Here is a 27,060-nt window from a genome sequence, read left to right on the forward strand (position 1 = left end):
CAAAATGCTGGATGCTTGGCACCTATCTTATTTCGTCTTCAAGCAGCACATTTAACAATGAGGAAACTGAAATGGATTTTTTAATTAATCCTGGATCACATGGCTACAAATGGCAGAGTCCATGGTTGACCACCAAGTCATGTGACTTCAGAGCCCACTCCTGTAAACATTACCCTTCCCTGCCTCTCTTGTAAAGCCCCAGCACCATTTCTTTCACACTTCACCTCCTAATTCTCAGTTAATTATTTTAAGCAGCAAAGTGACTCACTTCAGGGAAGAGAATCAAATGAGTCGAGATAGCATTTAGCAGATGAAAAAGAGAAAGGCCTCTGTGACTGTTCATTGTCCTTATTCCACAAAGAATTGATCGTCTGCTGAGATAATAGCATTAATCCAAAGAAATCCCTAGCTCTGCACATTGGTTCCTGTTGTTATTTGTGCCTTCTCATTCCATGGAAGGAAATTCTTGCAGATTTTAACTGGCAAACAAGTCATTTTGGAGAAAGCCCGCAGCATTTTCTTCACGCTCCATGGTCATTCGCACCACGGAAGAGGAGGTCTGCCTAAGTACATTCCCACTCATTTATTGTTGAGATGACATGTGCAAACAGTGGCATTCACTTCCACCTTTCATGGCAAGTATTAAATACAGCATGAGGAAACTTGTAAAAGCTCTGACTGTATTACCTTGGGAGCTGAGCGCTGCCTAAGAAGTGCGCTGATGCACTAGTATCAGGCAAAAAGCAAACGTTATCTTCAGACACGTGAAACTTCAGGGTGTCACACTCATCACCAGCGGGCACGGAATTCTGAACTGCAGAAGATCACCATCTTTCCATCTTTCACAGTCCCGTGGGCATGCAGGTACTAACCTTCTGTACGTGTTGTTCATGGGCTGCTCTAAGGACTCGGCCTTTTTACCCCCAATTCTCAGAAAAAAACAGAACCAGAGACAGCTATTGCTGAAGTTTAGATGGAAGGCTTAGGAAAGCTCATTTTTATCATTTTTGGAACAAATATGTGAAACCCTAAGGGCTCATCTGATCCGCCAAGGATAATCTCCCCACCTTTTTTGTTTTGTTTTGTTTTGCTTTGTTTCAGAGGTAATTTAGTGATTCATCAGCTGCGTGTAACACCCAGTGTTAATCCCATCCAGTGCCCTCCTTAATGCCCCTCACCCAGTCACCTCATCCTCCCACCCACCTCTCCTCCAGCAACCCTTAGTCTGTTTCCTATAGTTAAGAGCCTCTTATGGTTTGTCTTCCTGTTTTCATCTTATTTTTCCTTCCCTTCCCCTATGTTCATCTGCTTTGTTTCTTAAATTCCACATATGAATGAAATCATGTATTTGTCCTTCTCTGATTGACTTATTTCACTTAGCATGATACCCTCTAGTTCCATCCACATCATTGCAAATGCCAAGATTTCATTCTTTTTGATGGTTGAATAGTATTCCGTGTGTGTGTGTGTGTGTGTGTGTGAGTGTGTGTGTGTACACTACATCTTTATCCATTCATCTGTTGATGGACATCTGGGCTCTTTCCACAGTTTGGCTATTGTGGACATTGCTGCTATAAACATTGGGGTGCACGTGCCCTTTCAAATCACTGTTTGTATCCTTTGGATAAACACCTAATAGTGCAATTGCTGGGTTGTAGCATAGTTCTATTTTTAACTTTTTGAGGAATCTCCATACTGTCTTCCAGAGTGAGCCCAATCCCTTTGAAGGGCTCATCTGATCCACTAAGGATAATCTCCCCATCTTAAAATCAGTGGACGTGGGACCTTAACTCCATCTCCAAAATCCCTTCATAGCACCTAGATTCATGTTCGATTAAATAACTGGGAAAAGATACCTGTACACCAGGACACAGACACCTTGGGGACCACCTTACAACTCTGCCTTCCACAGACACTCACATGCTGTTTCTCTTCTGGCAAGGGTAATGTCTGTCATATGCTTCCTTAGCATCCCTCTTTGTTTCCTCAGTTTTGTAATCTATTATTTTTAGCAAATACCAGCGAGCCTATAATCATGTGTCATGTGGAGCATTTCATATTTTGGTGAAATGATGACAATGGCATCATTTGTGAGGACTTACTCTGTCAGACGCTGCTCCAAGTTTCACATGCCAGACCTCGCTGAAGCATCACCACGGTGAGCACAGAGGGTGCAGCTGGTGTCACGAGCTCCAGATGAGAACACTGAGCCTGGGCATGGCTAAGTAACGTGCCCAAGATCCAGTGGTTGGAAAGCAGTGGCGCTGGGACTCGAACCCACATCCCTTTCCTTCAGAGCACTTCTACCTAACCCATTTCCTTCATCTTACTCTATTGGGGTTTTGAAAGGTTGTGCAGTGTCCCCCATAGCTATGATAATCATCATTCATCCGTTCCTTCTCCCATCAGAACTGCCACCTAATAACAGAAAATATCACATATGCCAAGTCCTTCCTAGTAGCAAAGGACATCCCTAAAAGTCAAAGAGCAAAGAGACACAAGGGTGTTAGAGCAGTTTAAAGCTTGACTTTGGAGAAGAATAGTCCAGTACCTTAGCAGCTGGCATTTCAATGTGCCTTGTTCGTGAGTTCTATGATATACTTTGCTGCCTGGTTTTATGCCAAACATTGATTAATAAGCTTCATCAAAAAGAAAACTCACCAATTCAGCCCTGGAGAATATCTTCTTTCCAGAGTAGCCAACCTGTGTCAGCAGGAATCAGGATAGAAATGGTACCCATCCATTGAAAACTAATGTCCCCTGACTCGAAATAGCACTTATGCTGGTGACACCCTATCTTCATTGTGAACAGAGGATTGACCTGTGCTACTGGCTAGAGGAGGAAAATAAATGGCTATAACAGGAGAGATGACACTGACAGAACCTTCTTCTGAAAGGCATTTGCTTTTTGATAAAAAGAAGGAAAAAATGGCATTGATTTATGTTTTATTTGTAAGCTGAGTCTCATAAATGAGTAAAACTATGTAGAGTGCTCCAAGACCACTAATTTGGGAATAAGGGCCAACAGCTGAGATGATCTGCTCTAGAACTTTCTTATTTTCTCTTGTAGCTGCCCCTCCATTTTTCCTAACAGCAGACAGGTATGAACCCCAGGCCTTCAATCCCCATAGGAGATGAAATACCAAGTTATGCGTCCATTTCTGTGTTCTGATGGAGTAAATTCCTCACCTTCCAAAATCTGAGATCCAGGGGGAAAAAAGTGAACAGGGCAAAGGGGATCAGGAGTACTGGGGGGAAGGTTTGCAATTTAAAATGTGATGGGCAGAGTAGATTTCATTGAGAGGTGTCATTTGGCCAAAGACCTTAGGGAGGAAAGAGTGAGCTATGAGAGTCTAAGTGGTTAACGGAAATAGATTGGTGGACATCACTTTCAACTCTATTAATGAGTCCTGTCATGTATTTCAAAATGAGTTTGAAATATTAGCAAATGAAATTCCATTGATTATTATGAAATAATATATATCAAAACTTCCTGTATTGTGTTCATTAATGAAAGTTGTTCATCCTCACTATAACATCATAGAAACTTTGCCCTTGAAAAACATTTGTTTTAAAAATTACAGATTCCAGGAAAGATGCTGTACCTTCTGTTGGTATCTCAGAATTTGGAGATTAGAGCAGATCATTAGTATAAGCTTGCTAGAGAACAAAGAGATATAAAGAATCTTCACAGAGCATTCAAAAGTGGAATTGTAGGTTTGCTCTTCAGAATCAGATTGCTTTTTTTTTTTTCAGATTGCTTTTTGAAAAAAAGAAAAGCCAACAAACACCCAGCTGCTTTGATTCAAAAAAATAATGTTTGTCTCTGATGTGCAGTGCCAGCCATTTGAAGTCTAGAGAGCTTTGACATGAGCAGAATGAGAAGCCAAGAATATCTTCACTGTTAACTTGTAGTCTTGTGTTGCAGGCACACAAAAAGTCCCTGTGGACAGTTGAACCCAGTGAGGGCATGGTTCCCCCGGAAACCGATCTTCAGCTGACACTGAAGGCCAACGTGAACGACATCCTGACATTCAAAGACACGGTCATCTTGGACATAGAAAATAGCAGCACTTACCGGATTCCTGTCCAGGCTTCTGGAGTTGGTTCCACCATTGTCTCAGATAAGCCATTTGCTCCAGAACTCAATTTGGGAGCACATTTTAGGTAGGGAGACTTCCTGGATTGATTCTTACAGATACTAGAGATGTTGCATTAGCTGAGCATCTCCTCTACCTTGAAAAACTTTTATTTCTTTTTAAAGATTTTATTTATTTATTTGACAGAGAGAGATCACAAGTAGATAGAGAGGCAGGCAGAGAAAGAGAAAGGGAGAAGCAGGCTCTGTGCTGAACAGAGAGCCCGATGCAGGACTTGATCCCAGGACCCTGAGATTATGACCTGAGCCAAAGGCAGAGGCTTAACCCACAGAGCCACCCAGACACCCTGAAAAACTATTTTAAGTAAATAGAACTAGCGTCTTTAGCCTCCCCTCCCTTTTCCTGTCTTTAATCTCCCTCCAAATGGGTACATCATCTGTCAGAAGACATTTCCTAGGCACAGCGTAGTGGAGTTCTCCAAGCTGTATCCCTCCACACTAGAGAAGAGAATTCTGGAAGTTCCTTTTTCTCTCAAACATATTGTGGCTTCTTTGTGACAAATTTAGAATCTCAGCCATGATGTCTCCTCTTCAATTCCAATGCACTGCTAATTCCTCTCCATGAATGTAAAAAAACAGACGCAACTCGGTGGTGACCTGAGTAGAGTATAACTTGGAAGATTAAAAATGTATATTATCAGTTATTGCAAGACTGGTAATTTTTCTGGTATTTAACAGGGGAGGATATATATGGGGGTTTATTCATGGCTCCCCAGAGAAGTCACATGGCTGCTGCTAGTGGGCTCTTGGGGGCCAGCTGAATCTGGCCTGTCTGTGGCAATACTGTGAACAGATCTCAGAGGGGTGCTCCTGGCTGGTGTAACAGGCCTTGAAACCAAGATGGACACGCTATACTTATAGAGGATGTGCCTGACAAAAATCAGTTAGGGACCCTCCCCAAAAGCCCATCCACACCCCTTTTCCTCTGTTCCATCTACAACACAGGACACTTGATTGAAACTACATTAACCAATAGGCATGAAGTAACAGGTGAGTCAGATCGTTGAGTTGCACATGTTTTCAGAGAAGCATCCAATTACAGTTTTTGTGTCAACTAGGTATAAAAATACTCCTCTCCACCCATCTAGTGGCCATAAGCTAGGGCATTTTGTCATTGCGTACTATGCTTCTATTTCCAAATTTCTTGTTAAGTGCACTCAAATATAATTATAGAAAACAATACACTGCATGCCAGACTTAATTACATGTTCTCCTTAGTCTCCAAATAGTGTCAGATAGCCCCCGAGGATTTTCTGACACTTGCCTAGAAATGGAGGGTTAGCTAATAGTTGTCTATGAATGCAGAAGCAAACAGCAGCTTTTAGCTGCCAATTTCTTCTCTGGACAAACCCTGCTGTTACTCTTTTCACCATAAAATCATGATGCCAGCAACCTCCAGGAGAAGCCTCAAAAGCAGGGGTGGGCAAACAGCAGCCCACTGCCTGCTCCTGTAAATGCAGTCTTACTGGCACAGAGCCATGCCCATTCCTACACAGACATTTTCTGGGGCTCCTTTCACACTACAATGGAGAATTGAGTTGTCGTGACAGACCACATGGCCCACAAAGTCTGAAGTATTTATTATTCATCTCTTTACAGAAACAGTTGGCCAACTTTTTTGAATGTAATTGTCTGAAGAAAAACCCATATGGCGCCTCTTCTGGTTGCGTATATTGGGGCAACGCCCTTAAATTTTCAGAGCTTCTATTTCTTTACCTATAAGATGGGAGAAGATATACTTATTATTACTGGGTTGCTGTGAGGATGAAAGATACACCTACCATGTACAAGTGACAGAGACACTGCCTGCTTTATAAATAGTTTGTATTATTTATTTCCCTAAAGCCTGGACTTAACCATGAAGTCAAGCTGCTGTAGTAAACATACTCTGTGGACACATATTTAGATAGAAATGGTTACACCTGACAGCTGGCAAATACTCATTATTTATCTGATGCTTCAACTTACTTATTAGATATGATGCTATTTGTAATGAGAAACAGAGGAGATGAAGTCTCAAAGCCTGATAAAATTTTAAAAATAAAAAAGTCCTCCATTCTAAGATGAGTTTTCTCCCTGGGGGAAAAAAAATTTTAAGTAAGTTTATAAATCCATTATTTTATTTTATTTTTATGTTTCTAGGATTTTATATATTTATTTGAGAAAAAGATACAGAGATAGCAACAGAGAACATAAGCAGGGAGGAGAGGGAGAAGCAGGTTCCCCACTGAGTAGGGAGCCTAATATGGGACTTGATCCCAGGACCCTGGGATCATGACCTGAGCTGAAGGCAGATGCTGAGATAAAGGCAGATTAATCAACTGAGCTACCCAAGTGCCCCTAAATCAGTTTTTTAAAAAATACTAAACAAAATTATGTTTGAGCCAAGGTCTTAGAAATCCCAGTGTCTCACAAAGAGCCAATCAAGAGGTTCTTTATAAATATTTATAGTATAGATGAATGAATGAAGAAATGAATTCATGAATGAAATAGCAGCATTTTTAAAGGACTAGTCTGGGAAAAATGACTAATCCAGCTGAGGTTGTGGTCCATCATACAGTCCCCTTGAGTTCTGGCCGGGCTTGCTGGGTATGTGTGGTTTCTCTTCCAAGTGCCCTTCAAGTTGAGCACATCACAAGGTATTTTGCTCAGTCAGTGGAAATTTACTCAACAGGTGTTGAAATGTATTTCTCCTCCAGGAGGTATTTTGCCTTCCTTTCACTCCTCAGAATCATTTCTCATAAATTAGAGTGGTTTTCTCACATACTGTGTCTGTGTTCTGTGCCCCTTCCCTGGTGATGGCAACTCAGGGACCAGACCCAGGTGCCGGACTCAAGGCTGTGGACTCCATTATGTTTTAATGGACATAAACCTGTCCCATTACTGTGGTGCCTCCTCATAGCCTCATCATGTAGCCTTCCTAAATTAAAAAAAAAAAAAAATAATGTCCATTTCTTTACTCTTTTTTAAAATACTTTCAGAGGAGTAAATCCCAAGTGTGGAAAACTGAACAGAACACCCCAACGCTGAGTGCTCTCAACCCCTGCCTCCTCTTTTCCAGCCTGGACACCTACTATTACCGCTTCAAGTTGACCAACAAAGGACGTCGGGTCCAACAGTTGTTCTGGATGAATGAAGATTTTTGTCCACAGGGCAAGCTGAGCAAGAAGGGCCTGGCTAAGAAGGGTCTTGCTAAGAGCCAGCCCCAACCTCAGGGCTCCCAGGAGTCCAGGGCGCCCCTGGGCCCCGTGTTTCAGCTCCATCCCGTCAGAATGGAGCTGTACCCTGACCAGACGATCGACGTGATACTCGAAGGCTATTCTGCTACTCCCAGGGTAAGAGGATAGCACATTTAGAAGCTATTTTTCCCCTAAATAAATCTTTGCTCTATTTCTTAGGAGAGTCCCTTGACATTCATCTGAAGAAAGGATGTGGTTGCTCCTTTCACACAGCACGGAGTTACCATGGCAGCACCCATTGCTCTCAGGGTTCAGCTCTGCTCAGTTTTCTGTTTGTTTCTATAGCTACCATGAGTTCAACCTTACACTGCCATTTCAAGTAGGTTCTCCTCCCCAGGGTCAGCAGGGACCAGCCAGCAAGTCTCTGGCAGAGGGATAGCCAGCGTTCAGCCAAAGCTAAGCCTCCTCTCAACACTAAGCAATATTAATTTCACATTTCTTCAAAAAGGATGTTTTTAGAGACACTCTCAGGCAACTCTCCTATCTAGGGATTGGGACATCCTTGGTCCCTTCCCTCTCAACCTGACACAACAGTTTCCTATTTATAACCATCATTGTTTTGCTTGTCAATTAAAAAGCTGAGTTATCATCAGCTTTGATGTCCTGCTCATATTTATATCATCACTATTCTGCTTTAAACATTTAAGCTGTTCCAAATCATTGTCTGTTTATTCGTATTCCCTCATAGAAATTGGAAACCATCAAAAAAATAAAAGAAATGTCCTAAATCACACCTGAGCCTCTTCTACCTCACAAACGCAGGCTCTGTGGATGTGAGATGATCATGCTTGAGCTCCTGCTGGTGTCACTAAAGTAGGAGGTGATACTGAACTTTTTCCTCACGCAATAGGAAAGGGGAGAAATTGGTCTCCCAGCAGACAAGATGAGAAAGCCCGTCCTTTGCCTTAGCTCCTCTTGGGTCACGGACCTTTACCTCCTTTACATTCTTTCTTCACAGAGCATTTTCAGGCAAAACACATCCTCAGTGCAAAAATGAAAAGATTATTTCCCATCGTGGAGTGAATAATGTGCTCTTTCTTTCTGATATTCAGGGATTCAGCCAACTTTTACCAAGTATGTACCCCACAACAAACACTGTGCTAGGCAGTGAGGCTGCATGATGGCTAGAATGCAGCCCCTCATCTCAAGACACTGGCAGTCTGTTGTGGGAGCACATCTACAGTGTTGTTCTTGAGAGCTGATCATATTTTTAAAGGCATTAAATCTGAGCAGCTGGGATTCTAAATTCAGTTTAGATTTACTAAAAGCTTCCCAGAATGTTCTTCCCTGTTGTAGTACATAATTGTAGTACATAATTGAGAAGAGACTTAAATTCATTAACATCCAAAACCTGAATATTCTTCAGTATAAACTATTTGAGATATCACTTCACTCTAAACCCTTTGTACTTTATGAAAATCTGGGCCTCTTGGGTCCAAAGAAATATTGGTTTCTATAGCATGATTTTTAAATACTCAAGAATGAAAGGCAACATTTTTCTAGCCGTAGCTCCTGGCTAGCTTGATAAGAAATCTTGTATCTACCATTGAACTTTAAGCCCAGGATGGATTTTACCTGCCTCATCTGCCACTCTTCTGTATGTCCAGTCCCTAACCATCCTGATACATAATACATGTTAAACTGAATGTAAATCAGTTGTGTCCTCAGGAGCAGTCAGAAACCAACACGGGATCCACCCAGGACATAGTCGGCCAATCAGACTTTAATAATAGTGTGACAGAGAGCAATCCCTGAAATGCACCGCTCAGAAGAATGTGCTTTTTCCCTGGGGTTTCCAGGCAGGTAGTTGAGAATTAGCTTGCTGATTGTTGAGAAATAAGTTTTCGGAGCAATGGATATTCCAAAAGTGCTGGTGTATCTCCTCTACAGAAAGTCAAAGAAAAGCTGGTGTGCCATGCCATGATCGGGGCACAAAAGGGGAAGAGCTTGGTGATGACTGTGAATATCCTCTGTGAGTTTATAGCGCCGCTTATCCAGCTGTCCACAAAACAGCTCATATACCGACTGGAGAAGGTCAGTGCGGCTTGCTGTCCAGGGTGGGTCGGGGAGGGGCAGCATGTTCACATTTTCATTTTGGAAGCTAAATTAATGGGAAGACTGTTGACACCCACCCCCAGCCAGCGTTTTTTAAGCTTCAGAGGCCAATACACATTGAATTAAAACTTCTGAATCTAAACCTACATTCCTCTGAAATGTAAATTGCGATGGAAATTCTACTTCCATCATTCCTGATTTAGAAGACCGAAGTAAGTGAAGGGGTATTCCAGCACACTGAAAATGCATTCTAGTTGATCTTTTTACTCTACTAGATTAAATAAACATCACAGTATAGAAAGGGTTGGAGTAGAATTATTGATAATTATAATCAGTAGGAATAGGTGCCACTAGCAACCTCTTTGACCTCAGCCGTAGTAATTTCTTACTAGACACATCGCCGGAGGCGAGGGAAACAAAAGGAAACATAAACTGTTGGGACTTCATCAAGATATAAAGCTTCTGCACAGCAAAGGAAGGATTCACAAAACTAAAAGGCAGCCTGTATTTGCAAATGACATATCTGATAAAGGGTTAGTATCCAAAATCTGTAAGGAACTTATCAAACTCAACACCCAAAGAACAAATAATCCAGTTAAGACATGGGCAGAAGACATGAATAGACACTTCTGCAAAAAAACACATCCAGATGACTAACAGACAAAACAAAATATGCCCAACATCGCTCAGCATCAGGGAAATACTGATCAAAACCACAATGAAATGCCACCTCACACCAGTCAGAACAGCTCAAACTAACGCAAGAAACAACAGGTGTTGGTGAGGGTGAGAAGAAAGGGGAACCCTCTTACACTGTTGGTGGGAATGCAAGCTGGTACAGCCACTCTGGAAAACAGAATGGTGATTCCTCAAAAATAACACTAGAGCTACCCTATGATCCAGCAATTGCACTACTGGATATTTACCCAAAGGATACAAAAATGCAGATTTGAAAAGGTATACACACCCCAGTGTTTATAGCAGCATAATCAACAGTAGCTGAACTATGGAGAGAGCCCAAATGTCCATCAAATGATGAATGGTTAAAGATGCGATAGATATAGTAGAATATTACTCAGCCATCAAAAAGAATGAAATCTTGCCATTCATGAAGACACAGATGGAGCTAGAGTGTATTATGCTAAGTGAAATAAGTCAGTTAGAGGAAGACAGATACCATGTGATTTCATATGTGGAATCTAAGAAAACAGATGAACATATCAGAGGGGGAAAAGAAGAAGAGAGGGAAACAAACTGGAACAGACTGTTAATGACAGGGAACAAACTAAGGGTTGCTGGAGGGAGGTGGGTAGGGGATGGGCTGGATGGGTGATGGGCATTAAGGAGGGCACTTCTGAGGAACACTGGGTGTTGTATGTAAGTGATCAATCACTGAATTCTACTCCAGAAATCAATATTGCACTGTATGTTAAATAACTAGAATTTAAATAAAAATTTGAGGGAAAAAAAAAAAAGAATAGCCACCACTTAACTGAATGGTATCCAGTGGCGTCAAGCTGTGCTTCTCACATGCACTTTCCCAGCTGTTTCCTCACGACAATCTGTGCTGTAGTTTCTGTTGTCATTCCCATCACACGTGTGAGGAAATGGAGATGGAAGTTAAGCTGTTATGCAGATCACCTAATACCGCCTGAGAATTATCAACTTAAACAGATTCACACTCTAATTTATGTGGCTATAAATGCCCATGACTTTATGTGGCCATTAGGGACATGCAGTGAATGGCGAAGGCAGAAGATGGGAGAAGCTAGGAATGGTCGCTGCTTGGTGCAGGGGGTCAGGATGGTGAGGAGGTGGGCGACACATCACAGCAGGATGTTGCCTATTCCTAGGCAGACTTACATCCTAGAATTATGTAAAATCCAAACCAGAGACGTAGAGAATATCTCTTCCAAGCTGAGGACTGTATTGGTGCTAGAAATCTGGTGAACCAGCCTGACATAGTCAAAGGTAAGAGACTGGTTGAGGTTACAGACTAAACAAATTATTAAAATTATTTGTTTAAGATTCAATTTTAAACAGTGCCATGGAAAAGAGTTAAAAGGCTCTGTGAGAACATGTCTTGGAGACATAGCTTTATTTGTACATGTGGTCACAGAGGGCTTCCTTCAGCAAGGGCCTCACACTGAGACTTGAAGGAGAAATAGAAGTTAGTCTGGTGACGAGGGCAGGGCAGAGAATCACAAGCAGAGGGAACAGCACATACAAAGGGCCTGAGTTAGGAAAGAGGTTGGGAGTATACAGAACTGAACGGTCACCTTAGAGAATGTGCCCAGGAGGTCCATCTAGAGAAAATGGGCAGAGGCCAGATGAGTTTGGCATGACTGGGAGGCATGTTCTCAACTTCGGGTTTTGTTCTAGGTGGCCATTGGAGGGCTATAGGCAGGAAGAGGAGTGACATGGTCAGATTTATCCATTGGAACAGTCATACTGGCTGCCTAATGGAATATTTATCAAGGCCTACCACATATCAGGCACTGTGTTGAGACTAGGGATAGAACAGTGAGAATAGTCCCTCCCAGATGAACCTCACAGCCAACTGGGAAAACTAAGTATTAATTAAGCTGTTGTTCCATAGTGTGGAACATATGTAATCAAAGTTAGGTCCTGACGTGGTGTCCTACAGATGGACTAAGTTTGGCAGTGCCTAACTGATTATGGGGCAATCCACCAGGAATCCTTTTGTTACCTGGAGACTCGCAAGAGAATGTTCAAGACCATTGTTTCTGGTAGTGGATTCCATTATATTTTGTTCATATTAAACATCTCTTGAGCATCCACCATAGATTAAGTGCTCTGCTAGGAGATGAATAAGGGAGCTTATAATCAAGGAGGGGAGGGCAGGTGTACAAGTTCACTTCAAGCCAACAGATAATTTTGGGGCACTTACATCTTATGGCAGCAAAGACCCAGCAAAACCCTGGCTTAATAGGCTAGTGGGGAAAGTAGATTTTGAAGAAGTAGAATAGGAGTTTCAGCTACAGGATGGTCAACTGTGACAAGCTCTATGAGATATGTAAAAATTAATACTACACGAGTTCCTGTTTAGTTATTATGTTTTCATTGCTCTATCTTAAAATTTTCCTTTTAAAGTAATCAGGAGAGATATTTATTGGCAACAGCTGCACCAAATTCAGTGGCATTGCATTTCCTCTAAATTTGGTTATTCAGAGAAAATTCAGGGAATATTTATTGAATATTTTATGCAAGACATTATAGTGTATGTTAAATATGCAGCCTGGTTTCTTATTAGTTTTTTGTGTGTGTGTGAGCCTATAAACACTCATAAAAATGTGTGCATAGTGTTCCTTTCCTTCTTTTTATATCCTTAAGCCTTGGTTTTTTTTTTAATTCTTGTTTAAATCTCTGTTATCACTAGAATAAAAGAGCAAATATTTTGAATATGGCAGCGACTTATTGAATTAAGAAACAAATTATCATAACTCTGAATTCGTTTGTTTTTGCCCTTCTCTTCTTCCCCCCAAATATCATAATTGTGAACTTTGTTCAACTACTGTGTTTTTCATTATTTCCCACTCACATGTAAGCCATATCAGGGACAATGAAGAAATGCAACTTTATTACCCAGCAGGCACAAGAGGCCTGTTGGTGTTGGCGTTCCAAGTTAATCATGTAACACCCAATTATCTGTCCTGCCTCTTTGGGGGCTCAAGGCAGTGGGCCTGATTTAGGACGTTAGACTCTGACGATACCAGCCCTGCCTATGAGAAGAGTTCTTCTATAACCATTTCCTCAGATTTGATCCACTTTATAACTGTGGTACCATTCATAACCACACAGATGAAGCCACATCTCTGTGGAATTGAAAAGATCAACTGAAAGTAGCAGCCAGTTTGCTTCATGAAGTCCAGCAGCAAATTCTGTCTCCTGATATGTGGGGAGACAAACAACCCAGAGAGAAGGGGTCATTTTAAAATAGAATGGCTCTGTGTGTATTGACTCCTTCTCATCGCTAACCTCTAAATGGCCTATTGCCAAAACCAACCAAGTATGGCTTCTTTGCGTCACGGCTTCCTGAGGTGACAGAGCTGTCTGAAGGAAGGTCACTGGGTGGTTAGCCTTTGTATGGCCCCAAGGTGCTGCTTCATCTCTTCCCCAAACTGTATTATATCATCTGCAAATACAAGGTGAAGTCAGTACCTGTATTAGAGGGAGGGAAACAATGGCCGGCATCTCACGCCAAGTGCCAGACTGAACCCCTGAAAGAACTCTGGGCGTGCACAGGGGACCAGTGGAGTACAGCTAAGGCAGAGGAGGCTTAAGCCAGCTGTTAAACACTGAATGTTTGTGTCCCCCCGAGCCCCCGACCCCAGATTCATAGACTGAACTCCTAATCCCCAGTGTGATGATGCTGGAGGTGGAGGCCTTTGGGAGATAATGAAGTCGTGAAGACAGAGCCCTCAGGAATGGGATGAGTGCCCTGAAATTCGAGACAAGAGAGATGATCTCCTTCTCAGCCATGTGAGAAGACAGCCGTCTAAGCCAGACACCAGATCTGCTGGCACCTTGATCTTGGACTTTCTAGCCTCCAGAACTCTGAGACATAAATGTCTGTTGCTTAAAGCACCCTGTCTAGACATTCATTATAGCAGCCCAGACTGACAGAGACATCACCGGCTCTGGTTCCCCGAACCTCTCAGAGCTAGAACCAGGGGACAGGGACCACAGCAGAAGGAAGACTGTGTCAAACAAAGAAGCAGGGACAGAGTCTGACCAAAATATACAATCAGAAGGATTTAACTGAAATTGGAACAAGGAGAAAAAGCAAATCAAAACAATGAGGCCTGGTGAAAACAGGCTAGAGTTGTGGGCACGATTGGTGGGAGGCTCTCTTCGGAACCCGGAGACTGAGCTTGTGGTTGCCTCCTGCTGATATTAAAGGATACCCTTTCCACAGCACATGAGAAATAACATGGGCTCCCACATCAGAATGAGAAAAATGTTCAGCTAAAGATCCATTTCTGATGCTTTCTCCAGTTGAAAAACTAAATTTGATGTGTCTAAGAAAGTGAAAAGAAGCTTCTAAATCAACTATCCCAGTCTTACCAGGAAAAATGTACAGGAAATGGTTGTGACCATTTGTCACTGTAACAATATATTGCAAACATATAAATTTTTGCAAATTGGATATTTTAAGCATAGAAGAAATATCATATAAGGAAAATATTCTGTTCATTATAATGGGGCAGGGTTCTTCTACAAGATATCACTAATTTATTAAATTTTGTTTTATGATACTAGAAGCCTATAGTAACAGTACTATCCAGAGGCATGGCTTGAATAGGTGTGTTTACCCTGGTGACAAGAGTAAGAAATCTAATCCGTGTTTTCTGGCTTACGTAAGTTCATTTATCAGTAGTCCACTATAAATTCCAAATGATTTATTTAAATCCGTTCAAGAGAAAAAGGCAGAGAGCAAGGATGGGTAGGGAATGCTAATTTTACTGTTAACAATGAACATGAGACTTTGGCTGCTAAAGGCTTACTATTTTTGCCATAACTCGCTTTCCTCTTTTTCCTCTTTTGCAGAAACCTAACACTATCCTGGAACCTGATTACCAGCCCTTGGTTATAAAGAACATTTCCACTCTGCCCGTGAATGTGTTACTTTCAACAAGCGGACCCTTCTTTATCTGCGAGACTGATAAATCTCCCCTGCCACTAATTCCTGAGGTAAGTTGACAGAAGGCTGTCCTAACGAGCTCCTGGGAGAGTTGTTGTGTGACAAAGGAAGAGAACAATGTCAGTATACTATCTAATTTCCGTCTAGACAAATAGAAAGAATTCAAGAAACAAAGAGGGAAGAATATAGAAACTTTTAAATGTCATAAACTCTGATGTCAACCTAACTATTATTAACAGTGTAAGAACTTTGGCTCATTATGATGACCCTTCATTCCTGCCTATTGGAATCTCCAGAAAACAGTGACTTCCCACTGATGACAATAGAGATCTTTTAATTCTACTTTCTCAAATCGGACCAAAGCTCCCTACTCTAGCCAACAGGGAAGTAGCTAAAACCAGTCCCTAGACCAGAGAGCCCATCTCCAGATACTAAGAAATCCAAACCGGGCTGAAGGAGAAGGCTGTGAGCTTACTGAGCCCCCGGTCTGAGTCAGGACTCAGTGTTCTCTAAATATCCCTACAGGATCACCGCCATGGTTCTTTGCTGGAACCAGTGGAACCAGAGGATGCCAGTGGAAATGGCCAGGCCATAGGGCAGGTAGCACGGAAGAGCCGTAGGGAAGGAGGGAAGGAGAAGCCAGATCCGCACACCACTGTGCTCAGCTTCCCTGGCTAGGGAGACAGCTCATGAAGGAGTGACATAAAGGAGGAAGGGAGGCCAGGCAGTGACAGTGCGATCTCAGAAGAGGGAACCTATGACTGAAGATTTGCTGTGAGACTCACTCAGGGAAATGGATCCTGGGGGGAGCAGGGGGGACAGAACTGCTTAGGGGGAGTATTGCCTACTGTACCCAGCTGGTGGCTGTAAACTGCATGACCACACTCCCCTCCCCACCCCCAATTCTTTACTGGGTTACCTTCAAGCCTGAGCTGGAGAAAAAAACAGCTAAGATCTTTGAACAGAGGAATAAAAGACAGAAGAGGCAGAAGAAAAACCTACTGCCAGGGAACCTACACAAGGAAGAAGACCAAAAGTATAAATGTTCTGTACAGTCTCAAAGAAATGATAGATGGTATGACCTATCTTTAAAAAAAAATAAAACAACTTAAAGATGAGATACAAGTGTTCTAAGTGGAGACAAAGACTAAACTCAGAGCAAAGGAGAACAAGTGGGATGACAAAATGAAAATTCAGACATGACCAGCTTTCTCAGTCTGGGTGGTAGATCAGACCCACTCTCTTGTCCTTCCTGAAACCTTAAGATAAAAGTAAAAATGATCAGAAGGAAAGAAGCCCAGAACAATAAAATCAAGTGAGAAGAGGATAGAGATAACCAAATAATGAGAGATTTGAACAAATTCTGGAAGAGAGAGTGAGGATGGAATGGGTTGACAAAAAGCCACAAAAACCTGCATTCTAGAAAATTCTCCAGTGAAATCTCAAAGATGTTGGAGTCATTCAGCCTAAATAGCCTGAGCTCAGAGGTAAGAAATGTGAAGCAAGCACTAGAAATAGAGGAATTCCACATGCACTAGACAGCTGTCCCTCCTGACCCCACACAAAAAATATGGGCAGCTGGCTCTTATCCTAAGACCTAAAGATACGTGCTCTTTCCCAGAGAAATTGATAAAAATGTCAGGGGAAATTTAATGTTTCTAGTGTGAGTTTCACCCCTTCAGCATTATGCCTGGCATCTGGGGTATGTCCACAACTTGATCATCCCGTCTCTGCCCAAGGAAGCTGTTCTGTGGACCAGCCCTATAATACAAATTGAGACATGACAGCCTCTGGATTGTTGGGATGCCAGGTTGGGTCAGGAACTACCACTTCTTGTTGTAACTCTTAAAGCGCAGTCTGACCTTTCATATTATTTGCATATATAACTTTAATAAAAGCATATGTACGGTTTAAAAAAATAAAGAGCCCCTACAAATCAATAGGAAAAATACCAACAGCCCATTAGGAAAATAGACCAGGAAAATGAACAGAGTTCACCGAAAGAAAAATAAAGCAGTTCTTAAACATGAAAATGTGCTCAACTTTAATTACATTAGAAGAAATGAAATTCAAATTATGATGAAACACATTTTTTTCCTATCAGATTAGCAAAGAGCAAAAATTGGGTAGTTTTCTGTGTTGGGAAGGCATGTGGAAACAGTGTTGGGGAAGTTATACATCAGGTGATATGGCTACAGCTGTTAAAATTTAAATTTTAAATTTTAATTTAAAATTTTAAATGCCCATACCCTTTGACCTACTTCTTCTATTGCTAAGAATTTACCCTTCAGCTGAATTTACCCTTCAGCAAGAATATTCATTGCGGCATTGATAATAAGAGCAAAATATTGGGAGCCAATATCTATCAGTAGGAGATTGGTTAAGTCAATGTTGGCAGAATTTTATGATAGAATAAAATGCTGCTACAAGGCAACTCCATATGCACTGATGGGTGATCTCCCAGTGGAAAAAGCAAGTTGTGGAACAGGAGTGCACAGTGTGCTCTCATGTGTATAAAATTTTTTTTAAAAATACATGCATGAACATGATTATCTATTCATACACTATCTCCAACAAGGATAAGCAACATGCTTGTGACCTTGGTTACTTCAGGGGAGGGGAACTAGTTGGCTTGAATAAGAGGTTTTGATTTTTTAAAGTAAGTCCATACCTTGTCCTGGGACAGAATGTTATGAAATATTCAACAGGGAGACATATCTTAGTGAAGTTCCTGGTCTTACTGAGACCCAAAGAGTTCTATGGTCTCTAAGCAGAAAAGAAAGGGCCCGTCAAGGGAGGAGTTTAGACTCAGCACAGACTTCTCCATGATAATACTTAATGCCAGATGACAAGGGAGCAATTACTACAGAGTTTTCCAAGAAAGAGCAACCCAGCTACTGTCTTTTGAGTGTGAAGACAACAGGCAGACACTCTCAGAATGCGAGAATCAATGAACACAGCATTCAGACAACTGGGGCCAATGAAACACAACAGGAGAAAGAACATACAATGCAGGAGAAGAACCGAATAAAGCACTTGGCAATGGAAAACCCTCTAAGGGAAAGACTGGTGGGAAGCACTGAGCCCATTTAACTGTAGAACTGAGACTACACGACTTTGGTGGTTATGACTTGGGAACAGAATGTTTGAAAGCTCTACATTTAAAAAGGAACACTACAGCCACTAAAAACTGGGAGATGCAGGGAGCAGAAGTGTGTTGATATTTCCTTCCTTTTTACAGGCGGCATCGGTAAGCTATTATCTAAATTTGAAACTGCTTAATATTTAGCTATCTTCTTGATCATAAAAGGATACTAGTAGTAATCGGCTTTCATATACCATACTTGCACTGTGTGCCAGGCACTGCTCTGAACACATTACATAAATATTAACTCATTTTAGCCTCTTAAAAAAAAACTAGGGACTGTTATTACCCCTATTTCACAGATAGAGAAGCTGAGGTCTAGGAAGGCTAGGCAGCTTTCCTCAAATTCACAGACCTGGTAACTGGCAGAAGCCAGATTTGGACCCAAGCAGTCTGGCTCCAGAGTCAGAATATTTTTTTTCAGGTGGTTTTTTTGTTTTGTTTTGTTTTTGTTTTTGTTTTTAGGAAAAACCCAAATACTTAAAAAAAATAAATTAGTCTAATTTCATTTTTTGTAAAAATCATATTTACCCATCCGTTCTGTCTGGACTCATGTTTAAAAAACGTTAACTCTGAGAAATAATATGTGGTGACATTGTAGATGAGTTTCTCCTTTCTCCTCTTTGTGCTTTTACACATAATGCAGCCTTCTGCAGCTGTGTATCGTTTCTACGAAACGACAAAGGGGAGAAAGCCTTTAAGTCGATCTTCGAAGATACTGAAATGGCAGGCATCGCAGTCACTAGTGCTGGACATGGTGGCAGCCGCAGGAATGTGCTGTCGGTGTGCCCTGGCCACCCGCACAGGTGGCCGCAGTGCTCGGCGGATGGGATGAGCTGACTGAATGGTCCCTGCCCTTCCTCTGGTTCTTGAGTCAGGTGATTGGCTTTAGCCACTGAAGCCATCTAATCCTGTCACACTGAGGTACACAGGGAAAGACCTGAACCCTCGAACTCCCAACTCCGCAGAGAGGCAAGAGCTCTGTAAAACACTCAGTCCTGCCTCTGACTGCCTCGGGGCACTTTCTGCAAAACCAGGAGGTGCCTTTCCTGCGTATTAACTGTGGGAACTGAGCAACTCCTGGGAAAGCCAACTGGAAGCCAGGCTTTGTATCCTAAGGTGTTCCAGCGGCCTTGGCGGCAAGGAACACATGGGGATTTGCATCAGAGAGAGAAAAGGATAAACACCGTCCACTAAACAAACTCTGCCAAGCTCCCGAGTGTCATTTTAAGTTGAATGGAAAACAGCAGAAAGTAGCTAACACTGTGCTTAAGAGTTAGAATTGCAGACAGGAGTAAAGAAATTAAATTGCCTCATCCATCCCTTTCTGGGTCACCTGCTCCAGAGCCCCTCCCCCAGGGCTGTAGAAGGCTTTTTAAACATTTCTTAAGCAGCAGATTTTTCCCCACTTGTCTAGGAAGAGCATTTTAAAATCTAATTCATTTTCAGTTAAGAGTATTTTGTAATAGTTATTCATTGCAGACTTTCCCTTTTGCAACTCCTCAATTCTTGTCACTCCATAACTATTACCAAAATCCTTTCCTTCAGATGATTCTTATCCAGATTCTCCTTGCTTTTGTTTCCAACTAATAAAATATGTGTGTGCATTTATGTATATAAAATACCTATAGTTATCGATATAGTATAGATATCTACATAGATTTAGATATACTAGCTATTTAATTATGCATAGGTGTGAACATATAATTAGGGACCAAAAAAGTGTGGATATATATGCATTTCATACTAATCTGTGTGTACAGATGTGTGCTTCTGTGTTTGTGTATGTATATGAATTCATATAGATCACTTTGGTTATCCTGTTTCATGGAGCTTGTTGGAAATGCACAGTACAAAAGTTAGTAATTCCTCATTATCTTGCTTGTAGCCCCTTAAACTGGAGATTGATGGAGAAAAAAAGTTGCTGGTCAAATTCGACCCTTCCTACAGAAATGATTTGAACAACTGGGTGGCAGAAGAGATTCTAGCGATCAAATACATAGAGCACCCCCAAGTAGACAGCCTGAACCTGCGGGGGGAAGTGAACTACCCCAACCTCAGCTTTGAGACCACGGAGCTGGATTTCGGCTGTATCCTGAACGACACCGAGGTCATTCGATACATGACGATCACCAACTGCAGCCCCTTGCTGGTGAAGTTCCGCTGGTTCTTCCTGGTGGACGACGAGGAAAATCAGATCAGGTACCACGTGCCCGGCAGTCCCTCACAGCCCTTCTCTGCTGGTCATTCTCCTCTCCTGCGGGCTTTGCACTGGGTTTCCTGAATTCCATGTGCTGGTCTCTCGAGTTTCAGTTCTGACAGCTAATTATTAACAGAAAGAACAAAGGGCCTCAAATCATGGTTCATCCTAGATTTTCGAACAGGAAGAGCAGATAAAACATCTTTGAAAACACCAATTACCCCCAGATTAGCATCACAATATCCATAAGCCTGCTTTAATTTTGAATCAAGTGGTTGGATCATTAGAAATTCGCCGCTAATGGGGCGCCTGGGTGGCTCAGTGGGTTAAGCCGCTGCCTTCGGCTCAGGTCATGATCTCAGGGTCCTGGGATCGAGTCCCGCATCGGGCTCTCTGCTCAGCAGGGAGCCTGCTTCCCTCTCTCTCTCTCTCTCTCTCTCTGCCTGCCTCTCTGTCTACTTGTGATCTCTCTCTGTCGAATAAATAAATTTAAAAAAATCTTTAAAAAAATTAAAAAAAAAAAAAGAAATTCGCTGCTAAAAAAATGAAGTCTTTATAGCATTCTCTTAAGCATTTCAAACCCAAAGCATAAATCAAGGATTGCGATACAGGGAATATGTGCTGCACTGAGCTCCATGCTCTACATATTTCAGTGGGTTTCAGTCTACCCCATATATATGCACACGTGTCCGTGCAGACGTATATATCTGCACAAGGCAGTGGGAGGTGGTGAGTGCCAAAAGAGGAAAGCCGTCTCCACAATATTTGGATTTCGAAGTGTCTCTCTGTTCAATTAAGAGCTAAATCCAAACTTAATTTGGGAAACACTCCTTAGAAGAATATAAACAGCCTGTTTCAGGCCTCAGGAACATTTTCTTGGGAGTGCAAAGCCTCCTTCTTGGATGTTCAGCCGGCTCTGTGTTCGGCACCTGAACGTCCAGTAGCCGCTCTGAGTGGGGAAGACTCGTGTTGTTTCCTCGGCTTATCGGCACTTCCCGTATGCAGCCCTCATCTTGTAGATGACAGCCAGCTCCCCCTTCCCTTGCTTGTTACCACGGTAACCTCTGCTTGCTCTGGATGTCTTCCGAAGACATCTAACAGCATTGAAGCCAGGCCGGGGCCTGAACGACGGGCCCTGCTCGTTAGGTGCCAAGGACTGTTTCGGTGTGGGATGAAATCAGCCAACCTGACCTAATGAGCTTTGAATACCAGATTCTGTGAAGTTATTTTTGATGTAACATAGCGACATGAATTTATTCTATCTGGGAGCAAGGGACATGCTTTGCTTCTTTTTCATTTTTGAGAGGCCATTTCCATAATTAAAATAATGGCGTTTTGAAAATGTGCTTGACCAATCCTGGAGACGGTGCGCTTAATTTTTCATTGGTTTGAGTATCTTTTTAACCATTTACCCCTCTGTCTTCAGGATCTTCCTATATCTCAATATCGAACTTTTGCTTATAATTCATTTGTTCACTCATTCACTCAGGAAACATTTGATAAGTGACTCTTATGCATCAGACAGTGTGAGGTGTCAGGGATATAAAAGTAAGACATTATCCCGGGCCTGAGGCTCTTGGGGAAGCAGAGGGAACATGTGATCATACCAGACTCTGAGGAAGGACAGAGCAGGGATGACAGTCCAGAGGGATCCAAGAAGGCTGTCCTGAGAAGCACATTCCAGTGACTCTGGCAGAGCCACGAGGAAACACTCTGCCTCACAGGAATAGCATGTTTATGTTGCTGGGGTTCATGGATTCCATTCTGTCACAAGTGACAGGAAACCTGATCCCAAACAAAAACAAGAAGGAAAGGACATTCACTGGCTCCTACAACTCAAAAGTCCAGATCCACTCTGGCTTCCAGCCCAGCTGAAAGCGAGGCTCAAACAGTGTCACCAGACCCAGGCACCTCATCCCCCAGCTCTGCTCTCTCTCGTGTGTTAGCCAAGTTCTCAGGCCAGCTTTTCTCCCCTGGTCCGCACATGGCTGCTGACACTCCTGGGGCTGCATCCTTGCAGACCTGAGCTCCCAGAAAGGAACATTAGGCCTTGTACCAGAACTCTCTGGAGATTCACTCTGATCGGACCAACTCAGTCCCATTTCCTGTCCTCTCCCCAAGTCAGTGGCTCCACGGAGGGCAAAGCACTGATCAGGGCGGGCCTGGGCCACCTGCCCCACACCAAGGGCTGCCGTGGTGACCTCAGAACTCCATGGACTGAATGGGGTAGAAGTGGGGCAGATCTGCAGGCAAAAGCTGATGTGTTGGAGGACGAATGCTGGAAGGGCAAGGATGCATCTATCTACAGTGTCCGCAGAGGGCCCGTCAGCGCGGCTGCTGGGCAGACTTCACCGGCCAGGGAGAAGCCAAGGAGAAGTCTGGGCTATAGATCGACAGTCGTGTGTGAGAGGCCTGGTGTCCAGGATAAGGAGTTTAGACTTTTGAAAGCAGTGGGGAGATTTGTAATCAAGAGGCAACAAAGTCAGCTTTTTTTTTTTCTTCAGAAAGAAAACTCAGCCTCATTCAACATAACTCCCCAACCCTCCTTTAGAAACACCTGCCTTCCTTGCTTTGAATAACAGTGTGCTCTCCTGCTTTCCAGCTTCACCCCTCGACCTTCCAGTCCTTCTCACCCAGGAACAGGTGCACTGTGTGGGGGACACAGGGCTTCCTTCCAGGCCCCGCTCTTCTTGGCGAAGGCAGTTAACCCCTGCCGCCACCAAGGCTCCCGTGCCTCTCCACCTAGACCCTCTGTGGGGTCCCAAGAGTGTCTCCTTCTTGACCTCTCCTCTTGGGTGTTTCTTGGGTGACTCATGTCTAACATGGCCCATGCCAAACTTGGACTCTTCGCTGGCCCCTCCCTGCCTCTCTTCCAGGGCCCCCCATCGCCAAGAGTGACAGCGCTGTCCTGAGAGGCATCCAGATTCCTTTCCGTCCCTGACCTCACTCAGCAACCCATCACCAAGTGCTACTATTCTGCCTTCTCAAACCCCCTCCTTCCCATTTCCATGGTGATTATCCTAGTTCGGGTGCCGTCCTCTCTTCCCTAGACTGTGTTGATGCCCCCAGCCGGGCTTCATCACCCCCCAGGTAGCCAAGTGATGAACAGATCATTGCCTGGGTTTTCAGCCTTCAATAAGCACCTATGCTTCTTAGGATGAAGTACAAAATACCTACTGTGCTCAGTAAGGCTCAGCGTGGGCCATCCCTGTGTTCCTCCCTGGCTTCTCACTTCACTCTGCCCTCCCCATGCCAGCCCTTCCCGTCCAGTGCGTTCCTGTTTAAGCCCGCACTCTCTACTGCAAGCTCTTCCCATGCCCTGCCTCACCAGCCCCTGCTCCCTTGTCAAGTCTCAGCCCTAGGAGGCTTCCGTGGGAAGCCATTTGGAGACCCTTCCCTACCTGACCTCTCCTTCATAGACTCTGGTAGCCCATCTCCTCCCGGACACATCACACTTGTAATTATGGCTCAGTGTCCGACGTCCCATCTGGCCCTTCAAACCCTCAAGGCCAGGGAACTCCTCTGTCCTGTCACCTCTAGATCCCACAGCCCAGCACAGAGTGGGCAGCACAGAGTAGATCCTCAAAGGTTATTTTCTAATTTGTGACTGCTCCTGCCACGCCGGGTATTTGTGGCAAGGTAGAATCATTTCATCACTGATCAAAGATTCTTCTCTGTTGGCTTCTTGGCATCTGTCAAATGGAAAGGTTCAAGGTATAAATGTCACCTTGATTAGAAAAAAAATGCCACTTGCCTTTTAGACAGGCTTTCCCTGCAGACAGTCTGAAAAACATAAGCCACTCTTTGGCTAAAGGTCACTTTTATCAGGTGTCCCAACACTAACCTTTCTTTCCAATTAGAATTCTCCTAAGCCTCACCATTAGTAAGAGAAACAGAAGCTTGGAAGAGGATGCCCAGACACTCTCACCATCTCTCCCTGTTCCACACATGTGTACACACACGCATGTGTGCATGGGTGTGACTTTGCAGGCAGTCCTGACCGGGCCATTTAAAGCGTCTGTCTTGTTTGAACATTTTTTTTTCCCAAGTTGCCCCGCATGTCACATAAAAGAGCAAAGAAAGAAACCACATGGACAAGCACGCTAAGAAAGCGCTGTCTCAGAGGAAAGCCGGGCACTGTCTTAGACTCCTGCTCCTCCCCGTGAGTTCATGAGCATGACTGGGTTCTGGACTCCAGTGGCTGATGGGCCAGGCCATGTGTACACACACACGTCATGAGGAAGCTGGGGTGAAAATTAAGGCATGGGTATGTCTGTGGGTAAGAGCCAGCAGTAGGAACATGCCCCTTGGGTCTGTCTCTTTGGCAGAACTGCTCAGCTGGTGAAGAACACGCCGCTTCACGGCATCTGCGGGAAAGACACGCCCAGGGCAGCCCACACGCGAAGCAGCCTTTACCCCTTGGAAGCCAGAGAGAGCCATGCGGATGCTGGCTCGGCTGCTGTCTCTGCCCCAGCTCAGGGCCGCGGAGCTGAGGCGATGCTGAAACTAGAGCACGTGGCCAAGTGGTCTCCAGTGACACTGTGGCCTTTTTAAAAGAAAAAATTATTTTTTTTAATTTAAATTCAATTAATTAACATATAGCATATTATTAGTTTCAGAGGTGGAGTTAGTGATTCATCAGTCTCCTACCCAGTGCTCATTACAGCACAGGCCCTCCTTAATGCCCATCACCCGGTTACCCTATCCCCTCACCCCCCTCACCTCCAGTAACCCTCAGTTTGTTGCCTATGATTTAGAGTCTCTTATGGTTTGTCTCCCTCTCTGACTTCATCTTCTTTTATTTTTCCCTCCCTTCCCCTAGGATCCTCTGCTTTGTTTCTTAAATCCCACATATGAGTGAAATCATATGGTGATTGTCTTCTTCTGATTTAGTTTACTCTAGTTCTATCCATGCCGTTGCAAAGGGCAGGATTTCAATTTTTGATGGCTGCATAGTATTCCATTATAGATATATACCACATCTTCTTTATCCATTGATCTGTTGATGGACATCTGGGATCTTTCCATGGTTTGGCTATTGTGGACATTGCTGCTATAAACACTGGGGTGCAGGTTCTCCTTCAGGTCACTATATTTGTATCTTTGGGGTAAATACCCAGTAGTGCAATTGCCGGGTCTTAGGGCAGCTCTATTTTCAACTTTTTGAGGAACCTCCACGCTGTTTTCCAGAGTGGCTGCACCAACTTGCATTCCCACCAACAGTGTAGGAGGGTTCCCCTTTCTCCAGTGGCCTTTTTGTTTCCAAATCAGATTATAAATTAATAAATCAAGCACAGGGGCCTGAGGGCACCGAGCCTTGCAGCAAAGGAATGTGTGTAGTCCTCACATTGATTTTTCTGCGATGAGCATCATTTGTCCAACATTGTGATTGGAAAAGGAAGGTGGAAGGACTGGGAGGAAGGTAGGGGAAGCCTCATTTCTGGATGCTTCCATCTATCTCCATTAATCCTCAATTTCTGTTGCCCCCAAAGTGGAACTGTTCTAAGACATATTAGCGGTCATTAGGGCCCTGGGCCATGGAATCGGACATGGCTAGTTAGAATCCGGGCTCTGTCCTCCTGGCCATATGACCCCATGCTCCGGTTTACTTCCCTGTAAAGTGCAGATAACGTAGACACCTAAAAGAGATGTCGTGACGATCGAATGAGATGTGTCTGTGAAGTGCACGTGTCTCCGAGATAAAAAAGAAAATCTGAAACTGGTGGCTGTCTTTCAGTTCTCCAGGGGTCGCTTCCTTTCCTTCATTCCTTCACATCAAGTGCCACTAAGCAAAGCACTCCCCAGGACCCTAAAGCGTTGAAGCTACAGGGTCCTTAAACACCAAGATGACGGACCCAAACCCCTTTCTTTCTGACAAAGGGTAGAAAATCCTTTTCCTGTCCCAAGCTGTGTTCACCAAGGCTGAAGCCAGGCAGCCCGGTGCACCTCCCTGTCCTCTTCACCCCACCTCTCCACAGCCAGGTTCTTTAGTTTTCTTTTGAAACAAAAACAGCTTTATTGATTGCCTGGGGGCACGCCCCAGGTATCCCTCTGTGCAGCTGTCCCAAGCTGCTCAGCGAGGCCTGCCCCATGTGACCTTGGACTCTCCTACCAGCAGACCTCTTGAAGTTGTGCCTGTAATACATGCTCAGTAAATGCCAGCCCCGACAGACACTCCTTTACTGAGGAAACCGAGGCGGCTAATGTTAATTAATGTTCATTCATTAAATGTTAATACCAGACCATGTTTGAGAAGCAGCATCCCAGGGGTGGCTTTGAGACCTTTTCCCTGAAATCAGTCTGAAGCCTGAGGGTTGCAAATGCCTCTCTCTGGCCTAAGCTTCAGTCCCTTCCATAAATATCCCTCTCTGTTCCCCACCAGCCCTGCATGCCTCAGAATGCTTGAAGCTCCTGCATTCACAGTTTTTTTCTTTTCCACCTCCCAGAGAAGTTTGGATAAGCAATAAAAGCAAGCAGGGAGCCCTGGCACAAGAGGAAACGCAGCTCTGATGAAGAAGCAGAAGGGGCCAAAGTGGGAAGAGAAGCGGTGGCCTCAGCTGGCCGTGGGCACAACGCTGAGTCAAGCTCGAAGCCCTT

General features: G+C 43.6%; 1 protein-coding gene across 1 annotated transcript in view; it reads left to right on the forward strand.

Annotated features, from left to right (window-relative positions):
• Positions 1 to 27,060, forward strand: part of LOC111152905 (HYDIN, axonemal central pair apparatus protein) — a 298,524-nt gene that overhangs the window by 128,220 nt on the left and 143,244 nt on the right. The window contains 5 exon segments of the mRNA XM_022511638.1: positions 3,929 to 4,167; positions 7,221 to 7,494; positions 9,289 to 9,432; positions 15,025 to 15,168; positions 20,152 to 20,465. Coding sequence (XP_022367346.1) covers positions 3,929 to 4,167; positions 7,221 to 7,494; positions 9,289 to 9,432; positions 15,025 to 15,168; positions 20,152 to 20,465 — 1,115 coding nt within the window.

This window comes from Enhydra lutris, unplaced genomic scaffold (assembly GCF_002288905.1).
Source record: "Enhydra lutris kenyoni isolate GAN:26980312 unplaced genomic scaffold, ASM228890v2 scaffoldscaffold30, whole genome shotgun sequence".
Lineage (NCBI taxonomy): Eukaryota > Metazoa > Chordata > Mammalia > Carnivora > Mustelidae > Enhydra > Enhydra lutris.